This window comes from Pyrgilauda ruficollis, unplaced genomic scaffold, assembly GCF_017590135.1.
Source record: "Pyrgilauda ruficollis isolate IOZ18807 unplaced genomic scaffold, ASM1759013v1 scaffold36, whole genome shotgun sequence".
Lineage (NCBI taxonomy): Eukaryota > Metazoa > Chordata > Aves > Passeriformes > Passeridae > Pyrgilauda > Pyrgilauda ruficollis.
Window position 1 is genome coordinate 5,064,243 of NW_024525045.1, and position 23,741 is coordinate 5,087,983.

General features: G+C 43.7%; 2 protein-coding genes across 3 annotated transcripts in view; both read left to right on the forward strand.

Annotated features, from left to right (window-relative positions):
• Positions 1–6,293, forward strand: part of CUL3 (cullin 3) — a 55,358-nt gene extending 49,065 nt beyond the window's left edge. Inside the window, exons 14-16 of the mRNA XM_041475667.1 lie at positions 4,130–4,316; positions 5,061–5,206; positions 5,838–6,293. Coding sequence (XP_041331601.1) covers positions 4,130–4,316; positions 5,061–5,206; positions 5,838–5,969 — 465 coding nt within the window. The 3' untranslated portion in view covers positions 5,970–6,293. The remainder of the gene's footprint in view (positions 1–4,129; positions 4,317–5,060; positions 5,207–5,837) is intronic.
• A 9,485-nt stretch (positions 6,294–15,778) lies between these two features.
• FAM124B (family with sequence similarity 124 member B) lies at positions 15,779–20,654 on the forward strand. 2 transcript variants are annotated; one of them, XM_041475793.1, is made up of 3 exons: positions 15,779–15,880; positions 16,817–18,111; positions 19,906–20,654. In XM_041475793.1, the coding sequence occupies exons 2-3, from the start codon at positions 17,383–17,385 to the stop codon at positions 20,443–20,445; spliced, it is 1,269 nt and encodes a 422-aa protein (XP_041331727.1). In that variant the 5' UTR covers positions 15,779–15,880; positions 16,817–17,382; the 3' UTR covers positions 20,446–20,654. The 2 variants fall into 2 exon arrangements, with proteins under 2 accessions (XP_041331727.1, XP_041331726.1); XM_041475792.1 differs by having other exon boundaries at positions 16,822–18,111.
• Positions 20,655–23,741: the final 3,087 nt, after the last annotated feature.

Sequence of the window (23,741 nt, forward strand, 5' to 3'; positions counted from 1 at the left end):
TAATCAAGTTTCTTTGAAATGGTCTCAGTAGTGATTAAGGAAGGCAGGATTTGATAAGGGACTCTTAATAAACTACTGATAATTTAAAATGTTATTTTAGAACACAAAGTCCTATGTGTTATGAAATCCATTGCAGGAGCATTACGGCTTTGAGTACTTTGCAGAATATTTGAGTGAGTGAAAACAAGGAGGGGGACTTAACAGCTCTTTTTTTCTTGAAGCTGATTTAGAAATTGGGCTAGTAGCTGCCTTTTTCCACCAAATTGCAGGCTTAATGAGTAATAGAGCCTTAGCCAATATGAATAAATAACACTTGGGAGAGCAGTGAAAAACACAGTTTTTAATACATGCTCTAAATTATACTTTATTTTACCAAGACCAGATGATAGAGAAATATGTCCATCTGCTTTTAGGTTGTATGTTTTGTTTATTTCTGATTTGGGAGTTCTTAAGCTCTTGCTTTGTGTCCCACTTGAACTAAAACGTTAAGGAGGCATATTTGTGTTGTTTGGTTTCTTTGGTGAAGTGTGTGGGAGTTGTCTTTAACCCCAGCCAGGAAAGCTTACGAAAACTTCAGAGGAGGATGAATTTTATCTTTGTTCATTGATTATTGGATACCCTGATTAACTGCTGAGTGCTGGGCAACCATTCCTTCTCTGTTGTGTCACATGGGTGCTTTCAGTGCAGCAGAGCACGTGAGCTGACTTGTGTGTGCTGGTGTATCCTGAAACTGTCTGATACACACGTGTTTCTGCAGATTCACAGCTCAACAGATTCATCTGAAGTTGCCTTCACAGCTGAACAGACTTTGCTGTTTTATTTTGCATTCAGTGTGATTATTAATTGCAAACTTGATAAGATCCTCATAATAATCCTAATAACCATTAGGCCATGTGATTGAGGAAGAAAATGGGATACTGATAATGCAAAAATTATCCATAAAATACTATGGAAACTTAAAAGATAGTTGCTTAGAAAATTTTCTTCACAAAAAATGTATACACTTATTGTATTTCTATACAGCAGCATTTCATTTGTATATGCAAAATAGCTATTGGCCATATAGCTGCAGGTTAATGCTACTGAAGTGGAAGAGAATCTTCATGCAGGCCTTCAAAGAATGCTAATTTTTTCTACAAATTCATTTTCTAATCAAGTCTTACACTCAACATATTTTTCAGTTGATTTACATTACAGCTCAGTATTTTAAAAGGTGAAATGCTCATTTTCTTGTAATGGCATCAGAAATAAGCATGGTTCTTTATGTTTAACAAACAAGAAATACAAATGTGACCGTAGTAGAAGTTAAGTTGTGGATTAATTCCACAGATATGAGAGATTAGAACTGTAAACTAGAACTGTAAATTAGATTACCTGTTCTCTCTTTTGCTGTCTGCTTTGGAAAGTACACAAGTTGCAGTCTGTAAATAAAACTAAAAATACTTCTTATTATTTCAGCAAAATTACAGTTCTTTTCCTTTGGTTTTTTTCTGCACATTTTCCTTCTAATAATCTGTGTTCTTATATAGAACTGACAGAGTTCCATACCTGGAATGATCTCTTTTGTAGCCCCCAGATAGAGCTCTCACTTGCTAATATTTTAGCACTGAGATTGTGTAATCAGTACTACTCCTGTGCACAAATCTAATGTGTTTTATAAAATAAGGCATTTTTGGAGATGGGGAAGAAGTATACATTTCTCACTGCTACATCAAATATCTACATAAAAATATGTTCAGGAAAACATTATGCTACAGGCTGAGGGAAAGAGAGCACAGGAACATCTGTTATTCCCATTTATGTTCATAGCTGCATTTTTTTTATTCAGCTTAAAAGTTTTCTCCTTCTGAGGCAGCATATTGCAGTGCAATTCTTTGTGGTCCTTACTTTAATGCTGGGTTATAAATTCTAAAAGTGAAATGGTCCGAGTGAAGTACAACAGCAAATAGACAGTGGTTTATATAAGGATAGGCAGCATGAAACCCCTCAAATTCCCTTTTGCTCTTCGTTTCACTTCTGTTAAAAGCAGAGTAGATATATATGGCCTTGTAGAACTGATGTAATTTTGAAAGGATTAATTTTAATTCTTCATCAAAAATCAAAGTTTGGGAGCCTGCATGTCACTGGCATTACATCATTTAATAACCTGGGTTTGGTTTGTAGTCTTTAAGGCTTTTTATTTATCTAAGCTCTAAAATCTTGCACCTTCCCTTGCTTTGGTAAATTTTATGCTGATCAGTCCATTTCAGTAATGTTTTCTTGTTATGACCATGTAAAGGATTATAGCTTATTGGGATTTTTTTTACATTATTTTGTACTGAATCTGAAAAAAAAATGTGTGAAGGTGTCAACCGTGTTTTAAATAAAGCAGCAAAGGAAGAAATAGTAACTTTCTGTGAGCAGCTTGGGAAGAAACATTTTGATACTAGTAAATAGTTAAAATATGTGGATATTCACAACTTATTTCAAATGGTATAAGTGTTTCTGAATGCATTATGCTTCCTAAGAATACTCTTAGGAATGTATTAGTGTTTCTGAATCATCTATAACCAGACGGTACCAAAAATCCTGAATTTTTTAAATTTTGGACTGGGATTTTTTTCTTTTTACGTCATTCCAGTTCACTTCACCTTATCTCAAAAACATGAGATGGCTCCATGTTCATCACCATCATCCAAGTCATCACTCTGTGTGTAGTGTTGGGTCACACTGAGAAATAATACCTATTGTGTCTGAGCCTTGGCATCACAGAGAGCTGGTAGTGAGGTGCTGTGCATGAGGTGCAGTCCAGTTCCTGATAAAAGTCTGAGTCAAAGCCAGTACATCCAAATCATTTTTATTGTATGTTGTCAGTGGTGCCTGATGACAGAAAAGTGGCTGGTTTTTCGGGGTTGATTTAAGAAATAACTTGATATACTGAAGAAATAACATTATTTGATAGAATTTAGTTTGATTTTTCTGGTCACCCTTTAAAGAACTTCTAACAAGTTGTTATAATTTACACATCTTAGGATTTTGATCACTTGGAGTTCTTACTGCTGTTTTTAACCTGAGGTCATCACATGGACTTGTGTGCCACGAGACTCAGGAATTTATGGGGACAATGTAAGGGCTTGATACTGCCCTTGGAACCAAAGTTGGGGAAGCTGAGAAAGGGATAGCTGTTTTGGGCAGCTGCATGTCTGCAAGGTTTGTTTTTTCTCTTTAGCTGCTACGAGTCCCTCAGGAATCTGAATGGAAATGTGAAACCAGAAGTGTCTGCAGTTTCCTCAGGCTAGAAGTAGGAAGAAAAGAGATGAGAAGAAATGAACGTTTACTGAATGGGAGCTCAGGAAACACATTAGGTCTGAGAGAGCAGCATAGTTGGCCTTCTCCTAGAGCATATTAAAGCATCATTCTGCATCCAGTGTAATTTATTTACTAGCTCATGACCACTGCTGACTTGCCTAACATCCATCTCTCAGCTGACTCTTGAGAGCACTGACAGAGGTACACCAGGTTATGTGCACGTTTTACAAACAATCTTCTTCAAAGTTCTTATGTTTGCCGCACTATAATGAGCTCTTTTTGTATTTCACCTGGAGAAGTCCTAGCCAAAGGCATCTGGGCTGTAAATAAATTGTTGGAGCTATTCAGAAGGGAGGTATGATCTAGAGTATTTGTATGCTACAGTGAAACCAGACATTGCTTGCTCCATTTGTAAAGATCTTTTAAACAGTGTGGCTGAACACAGAAGTATTTGTGCAGCTCTTGGTCAGGAATGTTCATGAATATCATGGATGCTTTCCATCACTGAGTTAGTCAGAAGGTTTGGTTTCACCCTGTTCAACACACTCTGGAAACAGTTAACAAATCCTTTCAGTCCTCTCAGCAATTGCAGGGAAATGGAACAGCTGGCTATTCATTCTTTTCCTTGCAGCTCATGGTGACTGTTCATGTGACAGAATTTGCTGAGTGCTGACCCACGGGGATCATTTTGCACAGTACCCACTGAGACCTTGCTGCTGAATGAGCTCTGACCTTCCAAGTGCCACAACTGTCACAGTATTACTTTTAAGCAATCCCTATGTTGTGTGCAACACACAATACTTCTGCCACAGCCATAAGCTAACTAAGTATTCTTCTTTAGGAAATTCAGCAAGAAACTGACATCCCCGAAAGAGAACTGGTTAGAGCCCTACAGTCCCTTGCATGTGGCAAACCAACACAACGTGTTCTCACAAAAGAGCCCAAGTCAAAAGAAATAGAAAATGGTCATATATTTACAGTGAATGATCAGTTCACATCTAAACTACACAGAGTCAAGATTCAGACGGGTAAGTCAGCTTTATATTCTGCTCTCTTGCAGTCCCAAATCTGCCTTAAAACTTCAGATTATCTTTTGCAGGATTGATGTCCATGGAGGTAAAAGGAGAATTTGTTTTTTTCTTGGTGATTAGTTGCATCAAAATGAAAATTCAAATGCCAAGAGCAGTGTGGAAGTCAGTTAAGCCTTTTACTTGACAAAATTTGTAATTATCTCTTACAGGAAATACTGAAAGAAAAATAAAATTCAAATTAAATAATAAAATGAAAAATATCCTACTGATTGATTCAGAAATAGGAAAAATTGCCTCATAAGTTGCTGTACTGCAGTGAAATGAATAATGTTTTTAGCCCATGATACAACAGCCATTTTCAAGTACCAGGTAGCTTATAATGGTTTTGGGCAGTGATTTGGGTTTAACAAATAAGGGAAGCTGAGTGTATAATAACCACTTCATTAGCTTATAGAAGTGCTGGTGCTTGTGCCTGTAAGCAGAGTTGAGAACTGTTCAAATTTTAACATAGTCGTAATTAAATAACAGTTTGTTATCTTGTCAGTTGCTATCAAAATATGCCAGAAAGTGTTAGTATGTTCTTGTGGCTGTTTTTCATTTTAAAAAAAAAATCAACTTTGAAAATGTCAAAACTCAGGAAAATATAACTTGATGTCTAGATGAAATAAATAGTGAAGCTAACACACAATGAAATACATTTTAATTTTGCTAACATAATTTACATTCTCTGTTTTCTTTAAGTTGCTGCCAAACAAGGAGAATCTGATCCAGAAAGGAAAGAAACAAGGCAGAAAGTAGATGATGACAGAAAACATGAGATAGAAGCTGCTATAGTTCGGATAATGAAATCTAGAAAGAAGATGCAACACAATGTGCTAGTAGCAGAGGTATGCTGGTACAGAGTTTTGCTTTTGCTATTAACTCAATAAAGTTACCTAGCTCTTACTAACATGATTCCGAAAAGCTTTGGAGAGATGCTGTATTTAACCCATCCTTTCTTTTCTCCATGTCTGTCTGAAGGCATACCTAAATCCTTACCCTTTACTGTAGCATGTGCTCATGGGTGTATCTAGTTTTCCTTCCTACTTTTAGTGCTGTTATGATGTTAAATTGCTTGAAAAGCAAACCAGTGTTCTTTACATTATTTTTGGCTTTGATCATGTTACTGGCTGTTGGGTCCAGGCTGGAGAGAGCTCTTAGCAGAGAAGCAGTCCTGCTGCTTTTCACTGCTAAGCTCACACAACTCCAGGATATGACACATTTTGCATTCCTGAGCTCCCTTAGAGTTGTGAAATTGGGAGCATTCTCAGGTTGTGACCATGCCTCTGTGGAGCTTTGAATCATACCCCAACATGAGCAAGCAAGTGGAGGGACTGTCAGAAGTCTGAAGGCTGCTTTTTATGCTCCATAGTTGTCACAATCTGTCTTAATACATTTTTCTGTTTGTTGTGTTCTGTTAGGGTACTTCAAGTTCTTCCTTGCACTGTGATTTTATTGTTGGGTTTTATTTTGTTTTAGGTAACTCAGCAGCTGAAGGCCCGATTCCTACCAAGTCCAGTTGTTATTAAAAAACGTATTGAAGGACTTATTGAGAGAGAATATTTGGCACGAACACCTGAGGATCGCAAAGTATACACTTACGTAGCATAAAATGCGTTCAGAAAATTTGATTTATTCTTGGACTATACTCTTCGCATGAACTGGGAAGTTCTTTTAAATCATTAATATTAAGACGACCATCTTCTCTATTAAATTACAGTACATGTTCTAGACCATTCAGATCAAGCCTTTTACTCCTTTTGAGAGTTTTTGACATGAATTAATTGAGCTTCAGGCTTTTCAACATTATCCCTGTAGAGATCATCCTTACAATTCTTCGGGAAAATGTGAATGTGCCGCGTTTGTTTTCAATACTGTATGAAAACAGAGAAATAAAAATGACTTTAGAAAATACAGCTCATTTAAAAAAATAAATTTGTTGGAATTTCATTTCCCCAGATCTTCAGTGTTGATGTAAATGTGTTTCTGTAGTGTTGCTTAGCACTTCGCGCATTGTATAAGTTGGGTTTAAAAGAAACCACGAGTGGTAAGGCAAAATTCCCACTTACCTTGCTCTGCTTCAAATGTTTTTTTAACTAGACATGTTTAATTTAAATACTTGCTAATTTTTTTGAAGACCCAGGAAGACAACTTGAGCATGCTTCACTCTTCCAGCTGCACTCACTGTTCCAACAACGTGAATCAGGAACTTCTGGGGGCTCAGAAAAGACCGTAATAATTTTGGCTTTCCCTTCTGTAATTTGAGTTCTCCTAAATTAAACTCTATATTGAGTAGATTTTTTTCTGGTTTCTTTATAGGAAAAAGGACAAGATTTTAGTGTGTATAAACTGTATAATAATTTTTGCTGTTGTACTCACTGCTGATGGTGGATTGTACAGGGCGATGTTTTTATTTCACTAAATGTAGACAAAATAAATTTAAAATAAATGGATTTAGTGTACACAAACAACTAATTCAAGTGTGTTAGAGTACAGGGTTGACAATCTTTTGGAACTAAATACTGTCCCCTGGGGATGTACTGGGATTATATTTTGTTAATAAACATCATAGATGGAGCTGTAGCCCCAGGGCTTCCCATCATAAATGCATATTTCAGGAGATTAAAGTGAAGCCAGCATGCACTATTTGTTTTTAAGAATGCATTTTAAACATGCAATAAAAAATTGTTACTGTAATGAAATTTTTAGTTCTTACCCTGAAACTTTTTTTCTTCTTGACAGTATGCTGCAAAAAATAGATTAAAAATAGCAGTTTGGTGGCATCATTCTTCTCACAGTTAGAAATTTTTGAGTGTGCATTGTACTGCAGTTTTTATTAAACCATATTTCTGACATTCCAATGCACATATTCTGTGCTTTCCCAGCTATAACTATTTTTCTGCTTTAATTCAAACCAGTATTTTTTGTCTTTGTTCACAATGCTTTCACCCATAGGTCTTGAAAAACATAGTTGGGATGGGCTTTCCAATATGAAGAGCTGGGAATGAAGCAAAAAGAAAAGCTTGGTTGTAGAGCATCTGCCAGAGCAGTTCTTGATGGGCTCTGCTAAACAAGTGCGTGGTGCTGGTGCAACGTTCCAGTGTGACTGGAGAGTGTTTTTCACAATGTGTCACAATTTTACCCCTCTCCAGCCTGTTAAGGTACAATTCCTGGCTGTTGTTCAAGAGTAGCATATTTCTTCTGAAGAGAGGGACTGGAATTAGGATGGTATTTTAGCTTGACTATTTGGAAGCTTTTTTTATGAAGCTTTAAGTTTACTGCACACCTCCAACACACCTACGCACACACACACAGTAATTTTTGAATCAGCAGAAGGAGGTGGTGGCTGAAGAACTTTCTTGCCCTTGTCCATCAGGAATTTACCCCAAAAGAATTGAGCTGGGCCATTGGCCCTACTGAAAAGGTGTTTGCTGGCTGTTACAAAACACCTCTATTTCTGCACAGGGTATGCAAATCTTCAGTAGAGATGTGGTCATTGTTTAGCCAGTACAGCAGTACTAAATACAGATGGTCTGGGGTTTTGATTTTGTTTAAAGTCATCAGAAACATCTTCCTCAAAATGTAAATCACTCTTCCATGTACCAATATGAAGGATTTCTTTTATGTATAACCGACTCTTTATAAGCATTAATGTTGTGATATTGCATGTTAATGTTTTCCCATGTGCTTTGCAGGGAGGAATGGGTTCACGTCCTTTTCCCTGTGAAGTTTACAGAGACATGAGTGTTGTGATTTGGGACAGGAGGTCTTTGTCCTGTGCATTGCCTCTGTACTTCTGTTGTACATCAGCTGAAGCTTCCTACTTCTGTGGTGGCTTTTGGAAGGCTGAGGCTGAATGTTGTGTGAATGACTGTATAATTAGGTGTTGAAGAGTGTGTTTTTAAAAGCTGTGTGGGCAAGAGTGTTTGCCAGAAGAACAGCAGGTGATGATGGCTGTCTTCAGAGAAAATATTAGGAGCTTAGTTTCCATTTTAATAGAATTTTGAAGACACTATTCAGGAAGAGACTTCTGCTGAAGTCAGATTTCAAAAATATGCCCTTTGCCATTGAACATGAGGTAGAGGATTGAAAAATGGAGAATGAGAAAGTTCCGGTAAGAGACAAGAAGAAATCACTAGGACTGTGCTTAAGGTGAGTTTGATGTTTACATGTTTGTATGATAGTGGAATTTCATTTACAGTCTATAGTAGAATTCTGCTAAGCCTTATCTAATTTCAGTTCTTCCTTAATATCTACTTACGGCTTCTTTGTAATTTTGTTAAAATTTCATTAGTAGGATTACATGTGTGAGTGCAATTATTAGTAAGTTTGGTTTCTTTGCATTAATGTGCAGCTAAATGCAGTAACAAGACTTAATAAACATGGAGTTTAATTATTTGGAATTTTTAAAAGTAGGGTTTGAGTTTTATAGCTGTTTGAAGATGTGTAGGCATGTACTTTCCTCGTACATGAGTTTATTTAAAAGGATTTACAGTATTCCACATTTACCATCATAACAAATGTGATAATCCTATGGATCCCTGGTGCACTTCTTGCTCTTTTCCATGTTCACTATCTTTACAGCTTTGATTTACTCATTGTGTCCCCTGGAATTAATCCATACAATTTCCCCACTAGCTATAGAATAAATGAATGCCAAGCAGGCAAAGTCTGTGATGTTAAGCTACTCCTGAATGCCATGTCTTTCCTCTTTTCCAAAGACAAACCTTGCTCTGTTGACCCTGAAGCTTCCAATGCAACACAATTTGTTCTACTTGCCACTGCTCATTTAGAATCGGCCACTGGTGTCAGATTTACTTTCCTTCACCCTGTGGAGCTTTGCAGTAAATATGCTGGATGGCTGAAGTATTTTTATTCACATGTATTGCAATCAAATTGTGTAGTTCCTGATGGGTGATACTTGCATATATATACATATGGTAATAGAGCCTTTCATAATGCAGAGTTTTGGTGATAAGCTTGCACAGAGATGGGGTTCCAATGTTTTCAGAAGTACCAAAAACTGGAACTACTTGTGGCCTCTGCGTGTCCAAAACTGGCCAGAACCTCTATAGCTCAATCAAACCTTTGGCTCTGCTTTTTCCCTCGTGGTGCTTAGGGGGAGCTGCACTCTGATCCTGAGCTCCCCCTTCCAGGGAGCCCTTTAGAGCAAGGGTTGGTTTGACAGCCTGGAACTGGACTAAATAATGTGCACAGCTGGCATCATCTTGTGTGTGTCCGGGACAAAGCTGCATTTCTGTTGATACTCTCATTTTGATAGCTTGGACAGTAAATGTAATAACCACTGTGCTCAGTCCAAAGTGTGAGTTTAATAGTTCCTCTGTCCTCTGACATGTTCATTTGAAAAGACTGTAAGATGCAGAACTTACATATCCAGCTGAAAGCTGGATAAAGGTACAGGACAACAGTTCACCCACAGAAGGTTGTGGATTAGTTGGCAGTGATAAATATATTTATGTTTATTATTTATTTCTCCCTTGCTGTAACCACTTCTTTAGATAAGTGTGGCACAGCTGGAGTGACTCATGAGACTTAGCACGTACTGAGTGCCTTGCACATCCTGAACTTGGAGTGGGTTTCAAGAAATTAACAGAAAAATACTAACAACCCTGTCTAAGGCTGAAATCCTGGTGTCTTGAGCTCTGTTGTTCCAGCAGTTGGTCTGCAGTTACACGATGTGAGCAGGACTGGGGCTCACTGGTCATTACCTTTAAAAGGAAACAGGTATTGTGGAAATCAGGGGGATTTAGCCCCCCCCCCCCCCCCCAAAATAACTTTTACCTGAAATCTTGGAAACAGGGTATTTCCTGTGCATGTGTCATGTTCTCTGAGTGATGGAATTTGACAATGAACTCTGATTTTTCAGTTGTACAGAGGTTCTTACTATGAAGTGCTGCACTGGGCAGAATGACGCTGCAGCTTGCTCCCCAGGCAGCAGTGAGCAGCAGTGAGTGCTGCTGTGGTACCCAGAGGGGAGCGAGAAAGCAGGGGCAGCACTGAGGCACCAAGCACTGTCACCTGCTGGATTCTTCAGCACTGAGCTCTTGTAAGAGCCCTGCTCTGGTGTGTTCACCACAGGTGCTGCTCTGCTGTATGAGCAGGGCTGTTGCCAGCAGGGTGACCAGCACCAGTGCTGGTGTTTGACTGGTGGCCCAGCCCGAGCTGGGAAACTCACCTGTGACACCTGCAGGAATTCATCCCAAGCCCCAGGCTGCATGACTGAGCCCTGGGTGCTCCACGAAGAGACAGCTCAGCTGCTTCTTCCCTTGAAGAAATTGCTACTCATTGCACTCTTGGATGAAGCTGGGGGTTGTGTTCCTCCAGGGATGCAAATTTCACAAAGAGGCAAGTATAAATTCTGGTTCTAGGAATTGTGATTCAAATGAAGCTGTTGGTCTTTTCTGAACTGGGACGCAGGTGAGGGAGTAATGCCTGAAACTGCACCACTCTGCTCTTGTCTGATGGTGATGATATAGAATGATACCAACACGGAATAATATTTATTCACAATCTGCTCAGGTAATAATGGCATCATAAAAGGATGAGCAACAGAAAAATGAGATTTTAGGAATTGGTAAATAGTAGAAAAGAGTGAAAATACTATTGCAATGGATAGGAGATAGGCTCCAGGTTCTCAAATCACTCTGCTTCTGTACTTTTTAGCATCTTTAGCTTCTTTGGCATCTTCTGCACTTTAGCTGAAGTAACAAATGTGCTTTGAAAAATCCATGGATGTGGTCTTATTGCCCAGGGAGAATTATGCTTTCTGTCCAGGTGGGCTGTTAGGATCATGTTTAGTCTGGTGGTATTTTTATCCTCTTGTTTTTAATCTCAGTTATTTATTCTCATTAGGTTAGTGCTTGACCACACTGTATTTATCTGATATGTGGAAAGAAAGCCACAGCATTAGTCCTTGCTTTAAGGAAATTAGATGTAAATATGATAATGTGAGTGTCTCTATTTTTACAGTCTTTTAAATTAAGCCAAGTTTTTCAAGGACAGCCCAGCTTTTTTTGGGAAGTGCACAGACTGGTAAGTGCATTCTGCCCCATTCCACTGTAAGCCACTGAGGTTTAGGCTGGTGCTTCTGGTATTCTCAAACACAATCTCTGACTTTTTTTTTTTCCACATTTTTTACCTGCAAAGAAAATCTTGCAAATGTGGTGTGATTGTATGTAGCAGCATGAGATCTGCCTGGGTCTCCAGCCAGCCTGACAATCTGCCTGCTCTCAGCAGCTGCTTGCCCTAAAGCAAGAAGCAAACTGCTGCTCAGGAGGGAAAGGCCTGTTTCACCTTCCCAGTCCTGGAGCTGCTGACCTGGACTAGCTGTAGACAGGACAAGGGAGCTGTCTGAAGAGCCACATGCTCCTGTTTGCCTGAGTAAAACCCGGAGGCAGAAAAGGGGCATCCACCAGAAGGTGCAACTTCCAGCCCCTGTTTGTGAATAGCATTCATTTTAACAGTTCTGGTTTTGGGAGGAAAAATTCACAATAAGAAGTCCTGCAGTCCTCAGAGTGATGTTACGTTAGAGCCTGGTGGTGCCTTACAATGGCTTTTGAGTTCAGGTGCAGATTTTCCTTTGCAGAGTTACCAGAACATGCCCCAAATCCCAGTAATGCCTGAGTTTCCTAGACCTCGAGAGCCACTTCTGCTAATATTTGTTGGCTGTTTGGATCTTGCTTCTTTTGAAATTCTGTTAAAGATGAGGCCAATAATCTCCTGCAGCTTGTCTGTCGCAGCATTTGGTATTAACTTAATTATGTAAATCTGCAATTCCAGAATAATGTGGGATCCAGGCCAAGGCTCTCTTAATTAGAAGTTTGGGTGTAATATTCTGTATCTCAGGAAGGTTGTCTTCAGGAAAGGGAGTAATTAGAAGCCTTCACAGTGCGTGGGTCTGACTTGTTCCTGAAGCTGGAGCTTGGCCTCGCTGGCGGGGTCAGCACCTCCTGGGGGCTCGCTCTTATTAGCACTCGGCAGGGTGCAGTCACATCCACTCTCTGCTGCTGGCCTTCCAAGAATTCTGCTCTCAGTCGCCTTCAACAATGCTAAATGTAAGCTGATTAAACAAACACTTCACTGGGCCCTGCAAGTCTTGGGTTTGTTCAGATCTGCCTGTTTTCTTTTTCTGGAAGTTTTTAATGGAGGTGTAATGTATATAAAAATTGCTGGGTTAAAACTTCCAGAAATGAGTCCCTGAAGTTGGGCACTTAAATTCATGTGTAGCAGGCTGACTTCCCCTTCATCCCACTCTGACCTGTGGAAGGGTGACACTGGGGATGTGGCAGAGGGATCCCAGAGATGCCATTTGGGTCAGTGCTGAATGCTGGCTCTTCAATGTCACCACAGGAAAAGCTGAGAGAGTTGGGCTTGTTCTGTCTTAAGAAGGCTGAGGGGGGATCAAATCAATGTCTATAAGGGACTGAAGGGAGGGTGTCGAGAGAATGGACCAGGCTCTGCTCTGTGGTGTGAAGCAATAGGACAAGAGGCAATGGCAGAAACTGATGCCCAGGAAGTTGCACCTGAATGTGAGGAATAACTTCTTCATTGGATCAGGTTGCCCAGAGAGGGTGTGGAGTCTCCCCTCACTGGAGATATTCCAGAACCATCTGGACCCACTCCTATGCCATGTGCTCTGGGCTGATCCTGCCTGAGCAGGGAGGTTGGACCCGATGCCCCATGGAGGGCCCTTCCAACCTGACCCCTTCTCTGACCTTTGTTACCAAATACTTGTTTCTGCTATAACCTCCAATTGGCTCATTATGTTTAGTGGGTCTCGATTTGGGTGCATGGAGTGTTTTGGGTTTTTTAAAAGATATTTTAGACAAACTGAAAACTGAGGAAAAATGGAAGTGTCTGCTAGTGCCCTGGCTGAGGACACATAATCTGGTGAGAGATGAATATGACAACCAGCCAAGGCCATGCCGTGCCTTTCTACAACATATTTGTTACTACTAGGAAGCTCACCTCTGTGTCCCAGTGCTGTTTTCAGCCTTGCCCTTGCCCCAAAGCCTGCATCACCTGAGGATAACTTTGCTTATTTTCCTTACTGCAGTCACCAGGTGCACAGGGAAGATGTGGTTTAATCTACTCAAATGCAGTAGGTTAGATGGGGTTTTGGTCTTTTGGTTATTGGGTCTTTAGTTCCTCCAAAGTGATGATGGATTGGAGTCACAGGGTTTGAAGCCAGAGACAACCTCTGAAAAGGCTTTTGTATTCAAGTAAGGCCTTAATCTTTATTTTTATCTCTGTACTGTGTATGCTGTATATAATTGTCATCTAGTAGGTTAGTTTAGTAGTTTTGTCCTTGTTATAGGCAGAGCTTGAGATTGGTGTAAAACAAAAAAAGTTTTTAAAGGAAATTAGGAAGCCTGAGTCATGTATTTAATGAGGCCTTCTCCCGAGGTGCTTAGGTAATACATACTCAGTGTCTCTCCAGTTAATTACATTCTAATAATCTTTGTAAAGTACCTTCCTTACAGGTGTTGCTCTGAACTTATTAAATCTTGTGATGCATCATCACTTTTGATGGTGTCAGCTGGAGCAAAGGGCTCTCAACAGTGCAGAGGACTAGGCACAACTCAGGAACTGATTATGAAAAGGAATTTTTAATTAAATTAATTAAAAGACTTTCCACTGTAGAATTTTAGGCTTACAGCAGACAGTATTCTCTGAGGTTTCATACCATAACATGTTTATTAGTTGTTTATGTTTGGACTTTAATTTGTGCAGGGCTTACCAGTGCATGCATTAGTGCCAGTTCATATTTGTCCTGCTCTTACACACAGCTGGATGCCCCAGCAGCTTCCTGTATGTTCTGCTGTGTTACCAGTCACTGCCAGGTGGGAATGGGGCCCTGAGGTTTTTGAGTCCCATATCAGAAGTGTTCACCCCTCCTCCCCTCAGCAAAGTGACTTTTCATGTATGATTGAACTGCTATTTTTCTAATCTTTTGCAGAAATCTTTCCTGGCGCGTTCAGTAGGTCACAATGAAAAATGTGCTTTTCCTTTTGGCAGCGACTGGGAAGCTGGGGGAAGGGGAGGCAGAGAGGAAGGCAAGGATTCATTCCATTCCAGGATCGGAGTGAAATCAGCGCTTGGCTTTTCTTAGATGGCCCAGCAAAAGCCAGCACTTTGTTCTGGTGGCAGCCATCAGTCTTCCCTTTTCCCTAGCCCGAGGCAGGAAATCAGTCTAGGGCTAGGGCTGGTTGCAGGGAAAAAGCTGTGAAGGAAGGCATGTTGTGGCAGTTTTGTGTTCCCTTGATGCCAGCAGTGGGTGAAGTCTCTGAGCTCACCAGCTGCAGCAGTCAGGGCCATTGCACCCAGGCTTTATCCCAAGGCTTGGGGAGCAGTAGATTGGACACAAAGGGAGGGCATGAGGATACCCTTGTCTGAGGCTGAGGAGCCTGGTTTGAGCCCTTCCCCAAGGATACTGAGTTGTCAGAGCAAGTGGAAGAGGAGCAGGAGGGTTTGGCTGGGTGGTGGGGCTGCCCCCCAGCAGGAGAGGGAGAGGGTCAGGAAAAGGCTGAGCTTCAGCTCCTCTCATGCTCCTTGCAGTAGGATTGGTGGGTTCTCCTGACCTGCTGGGGAGCTGATAATCAGCCCTAAAACTGTTCTACAGGCAGCTTCATCAGGTAGAGTTTCAGAGCTGAGATTGGTTCCTTGTCTCACCCCAGCAAGTACAGAAGAAACACATGGTGGAGGATTCAGGATTTAGCCCTTTTTGTAAGGCTCAGGTTTTTGGACATTGTGAAAACAGGAGAGATGCTGCATACCTTCAGCAGCCTCTGTGGGAGGCACCTGCCCATCTGGAAAACAATTTGCCTCCCCCTGGCCACGGAGAGGGCCGAGGTTTCTGCATCATTCCCTCAGCCCTTACTCTCCACTTGCTGTCCAAGAATTCACATCCTCAGTCCTCTGTCACACCCACCACAGAGCTGCAGCTGCCCACCAGATTTTATCCAGCAGATTGGAGCAGGCCTGGGGCTGAGAGCTGCACAAGCCAGCAGTGACAGCTCTGCACGAGGAAAGCCTGCCCTTGCTCCCTCTCCACTGCCCTGGGAGGGAGCAGGCTGCAGGGCAGGAGTGGGGTCCTGCTCCAGAGAGGAGGGGCAGTGGGGCAGGCACTGGCTGAGGTGCAGTAGCAGCCCAAGGATCTTCACCTGGGGTGGGAACAGGGGAACCCGCTCATGGGAGCTGCTCCCAGCCACAAAACAAGCCCTGATGAATTTACTCAGTTTGTGTTTTCCTGTACAGGCAAACTCCCCTGTTCTTCACAGGCAGGAAGGCAGATGACTGCCTGCTCCTGCCCTGTAGCAAGGAGTTGATGAATCATTTCCTTTTCCATATTTTAGTGAAATTGTGTTGTTCAGAGCTCATCTAGAGCATTTTAATGATTTGAGCACTTGCACTCTTCACTGTCTTCCTGCAATTGTCTGAAGGCTGGATTTTGTTTTTGTCTCCCTCCCAACAGCAGTTGTTACTTGCTCGCAGTGTTGCAGGTGGGTGCAAAATATTTTTTTCCCTCATTTTATAGACTTTTAAAATTTTTTTTTATTGTACATTGGTGTCAGTGTAGCTTTTTAAGCATGAGTGTGAGTTTCTACCAGTGAGAGAGGTCTCACTAAAGGAAACCAAGGCACTGCTGCTTATACCTTTAGACCCTGGAGATTTTACTTAGTTGAATATAAAGTTAGGGTCATATTAAAAAAAAAATAGTTCAGAATTTTGAGTAACAGACTTATTAATGCTGGGATTTCTTAACAGTGAAACACACTGCTTTGTGTGCTTGGCTGTTTGAGAGGGAAGTTGGCATGTCAGCAGAGAGAGATGTGCTGCCCTTAATTAGATGGAGCTGGACAGATCACCAGAGGCGCCAGTTTTGATTTAAATGCTGGCTACAGTGGGGGCAGCTCTGTGTAGGAAGTAGGTTTGGCTTGACCTGTATTGTGCTGCTGCTGGGCTGGCAAACAGGGAGATGAAGGGACAGTGTGATTTATTGTCCACACTAGAAGAGACTTGGAAAGCAGTGTATTTTCAGCATTCCTAGTGTAGCTTATGCAGTAAGCTAAGTACCAATATGCAAACCCAAGGAGCAAGAAAAAAAACCCTGGCCTTCGATTAAGGCTGCTGATTACATGGGTATCTCAGGGGAAAAAAAAAAAAAAAAAAAAAAAAGTAAAGGAGGAAAAAGAAGCAAAGAGGGCACTGAAAATGGGAAGCCTGGTACCCAGCTTTTATGGGTTATGTACAATAACCCAGACCTGGTTTCCAGCTAGGCACCAAGTTACCTGTGTTGTGAAAGGTGTTACTATGAGTTGAGGTTTTTTCCCAAAGCTCCTCTTTCCTGATTTGTATCTGCCCTTATTGTTATCTGTTATATTCACATGGTTGGGTCTTTTCTTTTGTTATTTTGTTTTCCTTCCTTGTTTTCAAAGAGCAGCTTATCTGCGTGCCCCAGAAGGGTGGGACTCACAAAGATCACAGGCTTTTTACAATGAGCCAAAGCCAGCCTGCTGACTACAAGGAAATTTGCTGAGGGTTTCAGCCATGCGGGCTTTGGCAAAGGCAGTGATTGCACTGGTGGGACCCAGCTGAGTCCAGAGCAGCCACTTCCACTGCTGGGAACAAGTGAGCATCCCTTCACCCTGGAAAACCGCTGCTTGTGTCGCAGTGCTGTGCATCTCTGCTGTCCTGTGTTGCGACAGGCAGCAGCAGGAGGATGCAGTGCTGTTCCTGGACACTTGGGTCGCAGGTACTCAGTGCCCACAGCCCCAGAGCTGGGAGTGAGCCTTGATGTGACTTGGGACCGCTCGCTTAAAGCCTTTCACTCCGCACCTGCCCCCTCTGCACGTTCACTGTGCTTACCCACGTGTTTCATCAAGTTACTGCAAAGCCTGTAGGAGTCCAAACTCATTCTTTTCAAGGCTCAGAATACACCCTTGTGTTCCCGAGGCAAAGGAAGGCATCAATTTGTCTAGTTTTTTTGCCTGGAGTCTCTGCGATGGATGATGGAGCAGAGTCTCTGCTGACTGTGCATCTCTTCACCCATTTGGGACACTCATTTCCTCTGCAGCAGACTCTGGATCGGCTTTTGGACTGGCTCTGCCTGGACATTCGCCTTTTCCTGGTGTCTGAGCGAACTCCTCCGCTGAAATACTACGAGAGGTACCGCAAGAGGAGCTGCAGCTTTCCTGGAATATCCATCCTCGTTTTCCTGCACGAGGACTTGGGAGAAGAACGGATTTTCCAGGTCCACGAGCAATTCCAGCGCCCTCCCTGGCGCTACCAGCGTGCCCAGTTTGCCAATGGGCAGAGCCCTCCCTGTGCCCCGTGCCAGCAGGACTTCTACGGGCTGGACGAGCAGCTGCCCGTGTGGGGCGTCAGGCGGGCGCAACGCGGCCCCGAAATCCTGCGGGTCACCCTCTACTGCAGCTTTGACAACTACGAGGACGCAGTCAGGCTCTACGAGCTGATCCTCCAGAAGGAAGGCACTCTGCAGAAGAGCACTCTGTGTGTCTTCGTGCTGCACGCCACCCCAGACGTGGCCGTGCAGCTGTGCCTGAAGCAGCTGCCCCTGGGGGTGACGGCCGAGCCCCCCGACTCGGCAGCCCTGCAGTTCAGGGTGCAGGAAATCGGGCAGCTGGTGCCCCTCCTGCCCAACCCCTGTGTTCCCATCAGCAGCACCAGGTGGCAAACACAGGACTACGAAGGAAACACAATTCTGCTCAAGGTAAGCCTGTGGGGCTCTCAAGAGGAGGGTTTAGCTACTTTTATCTACTTGTTTCCAAGGAAAGCAGCACTGGTTCAAAATGGAAATTATGATTTTGTTAGTTCATGTTTTCTTTCTAATTTGTGAACGCAGTAATTGGTGTCTGTCAGTGCTGTGATGCTGTTGATAAATATAAGCACTGATCTGTCACTATAGGACACGAAACAACATGATGCGGACATGCTGCTCTTTCAAGGTAAAAAGGGACTTTTTAATTTCTGACTCCAGCATTTATAGATTTCCAAAAGTGGCAGTGGATTGGAGGGTGAAAGTGCCACCTCTCCAATGACACTGGACAAACTAGCAGTCTATCAAATTTCTCTTCTTCTATAACAGAATGCAAAACAGTAAGTTATTTACATAAAGTGTGTGAGAAGCTTTGTTACAAGAATGTAAACATCAGAAGGCTTAGAAAAACTTAAAAAATCAGGGCAACGCTGATCCTTGGAAAGTTTTTATACAGTTAAATTAACATCATTACTGCTTGCCTGAAATACAGGTTATTGATGCATTCTAGGGCATGCTAGCTTAACATCTTTGTCCTCTGCCTCAAAAAAAAGACTGTAGCAGCCTAATCTTTTTCTGATAAGCCATTGCTGTATAAATGTTTTTCAAAGCAGATTTTTGGCATCCAAAACCAAAAATTTTGTTAAGTGATACAGTACTGCCTGCAATTAAGGCTGTGAGATCACAAGTGAGTTGCAGTTGGGCGAAAGTGACAGAGATGTGTCCTAGGAAATCTCTGGCTTTTCTGTTGAAGTGTGCAGTCCAGAGGTTATATGAAATTAAATTTAAAAAAAAAAAAAAAAAAGACAAAGTCTGCGCTGAGATCATATGTAGTGAGAATTATACATGTGAATAGAATGGAAGTTTGGCTCAGTGTGCTATCTTTCCATTCTAATAACTCCTCCCACCTCTGGTTATTTTTTCTTGTAATTTGGATTTTAAATTGTTTGCCCTGGCTTTTTCCTCCCAGAAGTCCTCTGTTAAAGTTAATTACTTGGTTCAGCCTATTTTTATGCTGCTCTGAACACCAATCTTAGGGCAGCCCTTGCTGCCTCAATCTATAACTGGTTTTCACCCTCTTAGAGTGGTCAAGGCCCTAGGAATCTTCACATAGCTTTGAAGTTGGTCCTACCTGGAGCAGGGGACTGGGCCAGGTGACCTCCAAAGGTCCCTTCCTAAATTACTCTGTGGCTCTTCCTGCTGTAGATACAAGGTCTTTGAGCTGACAGACGTACATGAATTCACTGGCAGGAAATTTGGAAGCTTGTCTGGGGATGTGACATGCTGCACTGTGCTCCTCAGAAAGGAAGGTGTAATCCACTTGAACTCGAGGATGTGTCTTGTGTCCAAGCTCCAGACAGCAGGCTGACAGCCTAGAGCTTTATTCTGCAACTCTTCAGCCCATACTGTAAATCTTTCTTTTGAGTACCTGCAATTTACCCCCCTGCCCCGACCTCCTGCCATATTGCAAACTAAATCCCAGGCTCTGCTCACAGACTCCACATGGAGTTGTCATTCCCCCCGAAACCCGTTGTGGTAACTGGCAGTGGCTCTCCTTTCCAAGTGTTTATCTGGGTTCTCCTGGAATGCATGTGGATTTTTTCTATCCACAGCCTCCTTCGGCAGGGACTTCCCCAGGTGAGCTGACCCAGGCTGCAGGTGACCCCAGCACAGCGGGGCTGGGCGAGAGCATCATCCTCGGTCAGGCCAGAGGTGTGTGGTAACCGGCTTCTCTCTGATTTCCAACAGGTTCAAAGCAGCTCCAGGACCCCTGAAACAAACATCGGGCTTTCCCAGCAGCACCGTAATACAGGCAGTGGACGAATCCCGCAGGAGTGTGTGCCAGCCCCTCTCTCTGTAAAACAGGGTCACCCTGGGCGGGGAAGCCATGAGCTCAGAGCTCTGAAGGGTAAAGCAAAGCCTGAGGCGAGTGCAGGCCTCGCCTGTGGGCGGGCGGGCAGTGCCGCCCCGAGGCCCGTGCGCTCCGCTCCCGGGGCAGCAGCGCGGCCGTGCCGGGCGCCGCTCCGCGGGCAGGCGGGCGGGAGCCTGCGGCCTCCTCTGCCGGAGACCAGCGCGGGCACCGGGCTGGCCCTGCCGAGCCCCGGCCCGCTCAGCCTGCTCCCCGGGGCCCTGCGGAGCAGCCTCCTGCCGCTGCCGGCCCCCGGGGCAGCGGCCGCGGCCGGGAGGGGCCGAGCAGCGCCCGGAGCCCCGCGCTGCCCCCCGCCCGCACCGGCCAGCCCGGCACGGCCCGCACGGGAGGAGGAGGAGGAGGAGGAATTCTTCATATGACCGAAACCATGCCTGCCTGACGGACTCCTCCTTGCCGAAGGACAGCGGACCGCTTTTGGATGTGCTGTGACTGCTGCTGCTCAGGGTGTACCTCTGTGTGACTGCTGCCGCCCTGTCGCTGTCACACCCCACTGGGGGTCCCTGAGGCAGACACTGAATTTCCACGGAGAGCTGCTAAGGAGGCTGCAGGAAAACTAAAGCTGTATTTACAGAAAGCTGTTGTTTTGGTTTGGTTTTTTAACGCACAATAGGTGAGGGTGGTGTTGTGCAATGAATAAGAATAAGACATGTGACTCCTACAGCTGTTCTGAGATGCTAAAAAATAGACAGTGACATCTTCAGATGGGTTTTGAAGGTGCAGCTTGGCTGAGCTTGCCAAGGAGCTGGATGTCCCCAGCCGTGGGCACTCACCATCCCTTGCTAGGACATACTGGAACAAGCTCTTGGCATGGTCACAATGGTCATGCTGGTTTCCCTTTGTGCCCCTTCTTGCTTTCCCTGTTGTTGGTATTTAAATCTATCAATGCTGTCAATTTTATGCAAGATTTGAAACATAAGAATATTCTTTTAAATATTTCTCAAGAAAAATATTTCTAGTGAGACCTTTTTCCCAACTCAGCACAGTACATGCAAAAACCACACACTTGAAGAGAAGTGCCAGTAAAACCTGCTGCTGCCTATTCATGTGACACTTAAAATAAACACAGCAACAGGCCAGGCTTTGTTAAACCAGTGTGCAATTAGCAGGCAATCCTAGCTGGTTTTTAATTAACAGAAGACAAGAGAAGTTGAGAGTCTTGGAGGGAATTGCTAAATCCTCAAGAGTAAAAAGGACGGGAGAAATGAAGTCATGATTCAGCATCAACAGATGCTGAAATAACTCCCATCTTGATCAGTTCTCTTTCTCAAGTAGGATTAAATAAATCTCAGTGGGAAAGAGATGGGAAGAATATGAAGGAGGAGTGAAATTATTCAAAGAGCCACATCTGGGCATACTACTTACCTTCCAAACAGTACAACAAAGAGGTATTTTTCTGCCTTAAATATATCTGAATTCTGGAGGGGATATAGGGAAGTCCCTGCTTGGGGCCTTTCCAGCTGGTGCTGCCCTGCCAAGTAACGCTCATGAACCCTTCAATTTGGGGACCAAAACCTACAGAACAGGACACTTCATTCCCTGGACACTTAACATCCCCCAGGTTTTCACAACCTCCACAAAAATTGTGGACTTTCTAATCCTACTGTGATGTCTATGAGGGTGATTATTTAATCTTTCCTAAAACTCAGCAGGGCTTTCCAGGGCTGGAGAAAATGTCTGCTCAGTAGGGAAGCAGCCAAGAGGAGCTTGCAGGGGCTGGCTCCCCAGGCCTGCTGTGGTGTGTGCCAGGGTGGGCTGGAGGCTCCTGGGGAGAGGAGGGGCTCAGAGCAGGGCAGTGCTCCCTGAACACGAGGTTACAGACCTGCACTGGCCATGGGTGGGATAAGCATGAACTTGGGAATCAAGGCAGAAGTGGGATTCCTGGGAGGAACATCTTTAAAGAGAGATTTTATGGCCTTCTCTCCATTCTCGCCTGCCAAAGGTACTTGAATGTGACTATTTAGCATGATCTTATTTTACCTGAAGAAAGAGGTAGAAGGTCAGTGTCTAGCCTGAGGGAATTGCTTCATCATTCGGAAAAAAAAAAGGGACAAGTTTCACCTTGCCTGCAACAGATCACGGAAAAGGGCTGCAAGTCAAAGGAAGATGGCTGTGAAAATACTGCTTTTAACAGTGAGCAGGTAAAATCCATGTATTTTAAGCACAGGATATATCTAGTACAAATTCTGTATTACACAGGCAGGTATGCAGGGTGTGTTGGGTCAGAGGGCACATTTCCCATGGACAGATTCCATAGTGGAAGGCAAAGATTCACATTTTCCAGACTGTTCATATCTCTGCAGCCTCTATTTTGTACTTCTTCCTTGCACACTTGCCATTTCTTTCAGGCTTTTAAAAAAAGTCTAATAAGGAGCACAGGTTGGCAGGGTTTGCTGAAGGTCTGTGTCCCAAACACCCTGAGAGGAGCTTCCTGGTAAGCAGCCAGAGAGAATGGATGCATGAGGTGAGTGGGGCTGGCAGTGAGCTCAGCCAGGGCTTCCCATCCCGCGTGCTGGGCCCAGCAAAGCACACTGGGGAAAGCAGCTTTGGTGGGAAACTGAAGAGGGAGTTTGACAAGTTATACTGAGAGGATCATGGCATCACAACACTGAATGAAGGGAAATGCAGGGGGATTTTTACCTTTGGGGTGTGTTGGTATGAAGGATTCAGTCTGGTGGGAATGGCTGTGACCTGGCTGTGACCATTGGGGTCATGGTGCTGTGGGTACTGAGCTGCTGATTCCTTTGATGGACAGCAGCCAAGGTGGGCAGCACTGATTAACACCCTCTGAGATTTTAATTTTGAGGTGTGGGCTTTTTTGGGAGGGTGGGATCCTGCTTTGCGTCAGGCAGTGCCATGCCCAGGAGTGGGGACGTGGCCCTGGGGCCTCCTGTGAGCCAGGGGGTGACCCCGTTCCCAGGAGGACAGAGATGCTGCCCTGTACCCAGAGGGGATGATGATGAACAGGCCCATCTGAACTGAAAGGCTTTGCTCCTGGGTCACTGGCACAGTCTGGGTGATGGAGGGAGGAAATCTGTTCTTGCAGGAGCAGGGTGTGTGCTGAGAGAGTGAGCCGTGGGCGCTGGGGTCACAAGAAGGAGAACTTGCTCTGGGGTCACTTTAACACAACCTGAAGGGGTGAGTGCTGTTGGTTTTTTTGGTTTTTTTTTTTTGTTTGTTTGTTTGTTTTTTTGTTTTGTTTTGTTTTTGGTGGTTTTTTTTTGTTTTGTTTTGTTTTTTTGTTTTGTGTTTTTTTTTTTTTTTTGTTTAGCCCTTGGAAACAGCAATTGGTGTCTTTTGTCTCCTCTGAAGCAAGCACAGTGGTATTTCTGAGGGATGAGTTGCCCAGGAGCAGCAGGAGCACTCCCTGATGCCGGAATACGAGCACAAAGGCAGGGGGTGCTCCCTTGCTCCCCACTCCTGGCGTGCTGTGGGCAGGCAGCCAGGAAAGCCCTGCCGTGGTCAGTGAGATCACAGGCTCGGCCTCTCCTGTTAAAAAGAAGCTGGCAGACGATTCTTTTGGGAAAGCAAATGCTGAAAGCACTTTTTTTCTGAATTCTGGGCCAAATTCAGCTTTCCTGAATGCCTCGGTAAATCCTGAGGCAGTCCTATGAGCAAGGCCGAGCTTCCCAGATTTACTCTGCTGGGTCTGGGCTGG